Source organism: Asparagus officinalis, chromosome 6, assembly GCF_001876935.1.
Source record: "Asparagus officinalis chromosome 6, Aspof.V1, whole genome shotgun sequence".
NCBI classification, from domain to species: domain Eukaryota; kingdom Viridiplantae; phylum Streptophyta; class Magnoliopsida; order Asparagales; family Asparagaceae; genus Asparagus; species Asparagus officinalis.
The window spans coordinates 10,667,934-10,671,322 of record NC_033799.1 but is presented as its reverse complement, the minus strand read 5'-3'; the positions used below and the strand labels follow the sequence as shown (position 1 = coordinate 10,671,322).

At 38.7% G+C, this 3,389-nt stretch overlaps 1 protein-coding gene across 1 annotated transcript in view; it reads right to left on the bottom strand.

Moving 5' to 3' along the window:
* Positions 3,004–3,389, bottom strand: part of LOC109845469 — an 822-nt gene continuing 436 nt past the window's right edge. Inside the window, exon 1 of the mRNA XM_020414714.1 lies at positions 3,004–3,389. This exon is cut by the window's right edge and continues 436 nt beyond it. Within this exon, the coding sequence (XP_020270303.1) occupies positions 3,317–3,389 (73 nt within the window). The 3' untranslated portion in view covers positions 3,004–3,316.

The following is a 3,389-nucleotide window of genomic DNA, read 5'->3' as shown; positions in this document are numbered from 1 at the left end:
TGGTTTTCTATTTGGCATAAGAATGGCTCTTTTACAGATGAAGTCATCTCGTATATCCTTTGTTCACGGAGGCCGCACCTTTTGCTCCTGTCGGCGGTAGCGTACGTCGCGGTTTTCATTCGCCCTCTCTACTTGAAATATTGCAAAACTAGAAAATTGAAATATAAATGCTATGCAGTTTTTGCATCTGCAACTTTATGCGCGGGCGACCAGAGCAAGGGAGATGAAATGCTGGTATAACTAACAACCTCCCAAAAGTCAAATCTATGGACCTTGTAATGCTTGGAAGGTCACTGTACCAGCACACGCGCTCTCTTCTACGCCAATATTAATGTTTGGTTGTATGCTTTTACCATGTAAAAGGATGGAAAGTGTAAAAAAGTGGGTTCTAATGTCAGCTTTCATCACTTTACATTGTTTGTTTAAATTCTCTTTTACATGAAAAGCTTACACATTTTGATGAGATGTCACCGAAATCAAAATCACCAAAATAGGAGTGATTTTATTGGAAAGCTAACATAAATGTGTCCAAAAAAATAATAAAAAAAAAATCAAAATCTTGTAGAAAGTGGTGAGGTGGATAACCACGTTCCATTTTGTGTCATAAATACTCTAGTTTACATTATACTATCCAAACAATGTAATACTATTATTTTAGGATTCACAAATATTCCTAATCAAACAATGTAAACACTCGAATGGAAAGTGGTGAGGTGGATAACCACTTTCTATTTTGTATCATAAATACTCTAGTTTCCTAAGACTAGTTACAATGGGGTAGTTGAATGATGAATTAAATAGTTGAATGGGTGTAATGGGGGTGTTGAATGGGGTGTTGAAAATGAGGTGGATTAATTAGAGTTGAAAGAATTCAACATGTTGAAAGAGGAGGGAGTGGGACCCGCGCTGGACACGTGGCGGGCTCTGGAAGAGAGAGAAGATGAATTATTAGGTGGTGTGGTAGGGTGTTGAATTTTATTAAACAAAACCATTGTAGAGTGTAAAAGTTAAGTGGGTGTTGAATTATTAGGTGGAAGAGAGAGAAGATGATGTGGAGTGTTAAAAAGTAAAAAGTAGGGTGTTGAAAAACAAAACCATTGTTGATAGTCTAAAGGCATCCAAACAGCCCCTAAACCCATTTCTGCATGAATAGGTCAGAAATCAGACAGGAACTGAATTTTCAGCATTTAAAAAAAACATCATACTAAAACGACGTTTACCATCTCCCTCTTCCTACTTCTCGAACAGCGTAAAGAATAGAAACCCACTTCCTTGCTTAATTTCAAAGCGAAACAAACAATTCCAGGAAAAAAAAAATTGAAAAGTACTTCAGCGTGAAAAAGTATTTCCTAGATCTACGGTTTATTAGTAACTTGGAACTTTGAAAAACACATTAAAAAAAAGCAGGGCAAAAAACTTATTCCAGGGCAATAGGTATCCACACAATCAATCAGAAGCCAAATGACGATCTACACATACTACATTAGCAAAAGGCTCCAGTTCAAAATATGTAAAAGCTGTTTGATAACTTGAAAAGGAATCGGAGTAAACAACATGCAACAGAATTATTACCAGGAATCAGAGTGATGAACTGGAACATCAGAAACACATGAGATAGACACCCACCCACATCATCAGAAAGTCTCAACTCAAATCAAGCAAACTGCTTGGTAAATTATGAAAAGAGTAAAATGCACAAACGAGACCCCCCCAAAAAAAAACGTGAGCCCTGAACGGTTGGTTTGGATACAAAGGAGGGGAGGGGAGTAATTGACTTAAACCCAAGGCGAGGGAGTGGAAAGCAAAAGGGTGGAATGTATTCATTTGTGTTTGAATAGACAAGGAGACGATGAGAGGGTACACTATAATATGTGTTAGTTTAGAGTAGGGGATGGGAAGGGAAGGGGAGCTATTGACCAGTACGCCCTTTTAATAAAATAAGAAAGAACACCTTTTAGTTTTTTCATATAGGGCAATATTGGGATTGCAAGAAAATTCCACATAAAACCCCTCCCCTCCCAATCCGTACACTTTTAGAGGGCTAAGAAAGTAGCTGAATTTTAGTTTTCACCCCCCCCCTCCCCTCCCCTCCCCTTGCTCACTAAAAAATGTAAACAAACACAATGTTATAAGGGTTAGCATTGCAAACCTCCCCCTCCCTCCCCCTCTCATCCTTAAAAACTCTATCCAAGCCTAGTGTAAGTTTAACACTGACCCATGATTTTATCAACTCGGGACAGATTGATCAACCACTAGATTGCTCAGAAGTGCTCTTAAGCTCATTGAAAAACAGAAATAACAGAACAGGCCCCTGAATACGATTTAGCATTTTATGCATATGCTTGTAACTTCCCCCAAAACATGATCTAATATAAACGTAAGTTCTATCTGGATCTCAGCCACTTCTTTGATCAGTTATATGGGTCGACATGAAACAACGTCAGCAGACACAGATAGATCAAGACATGAACAGACAGACTCGTCTAATCTTGTTTAACATCACCAAAAGGATCGATTAAAGAAGAACATACACCAACATATGAACAAAGCCTAGAACATCCACACTTTCATTGCACACACGAGAAAAGAAAACAACACCACAGCAAGCAATAAGATCAGAACAATTACAGTCCTAAAGAATTAGAGAAGAAGTCACAGCAAACACATCAGAAGCATGGACCCAGCGGTAGCGCGAGAATCATATGAAAAGACCCCTATCGGCAGTGCAGAGAGAGAAAACTATGGTGCCAATGCAGGTACGATAACCTAGTAGTTACACGATTATATACGTGGTTGTTCGTGAAATTCGACTGGCTAGCATCAAACATTATCCATTATCCTACCTACTAAACCTTTAGTTTACAACCTATGGAGCTCCAAACAACAATCGAACATTTATATACACCATAATATCCTACCAAGACCAAAATGGAATATGAGCATCATCCTAAAATTCGTGCACCCTGATTTCATACCCCCTTTAATATCCACAAACAACAGAAATTCACAGACAAATTGCAGAATAACTACTCATAGCAGCTTTGTTATTGTACTAATAATTGGGTAATTTCCAAAAGCAAATTCAAGGCTCCCCTGAGGACATCAGCCAAAATCAACGGAAAGATCCGGACTTGACACAAATATTTATTTTAAAAAAGAAAAAGACGAAACAAAAGATCCAAACCCTAACATCTAGATCCACACCAGAAACAGTCGATGCAACTCAAGACCCATCCAAAACATCAAACAAACAAGGTAAAAAAAAAAGTGGGGGGACACAAATTACCATCATCAAGATGATCCCCAGGCTGGCCCCTCAATCCTTCTTCCTGAGAATCTCCACCGTCTGATTCAGCTTCTCCAGCTTCCCAACCAGGATCGTCACCGAG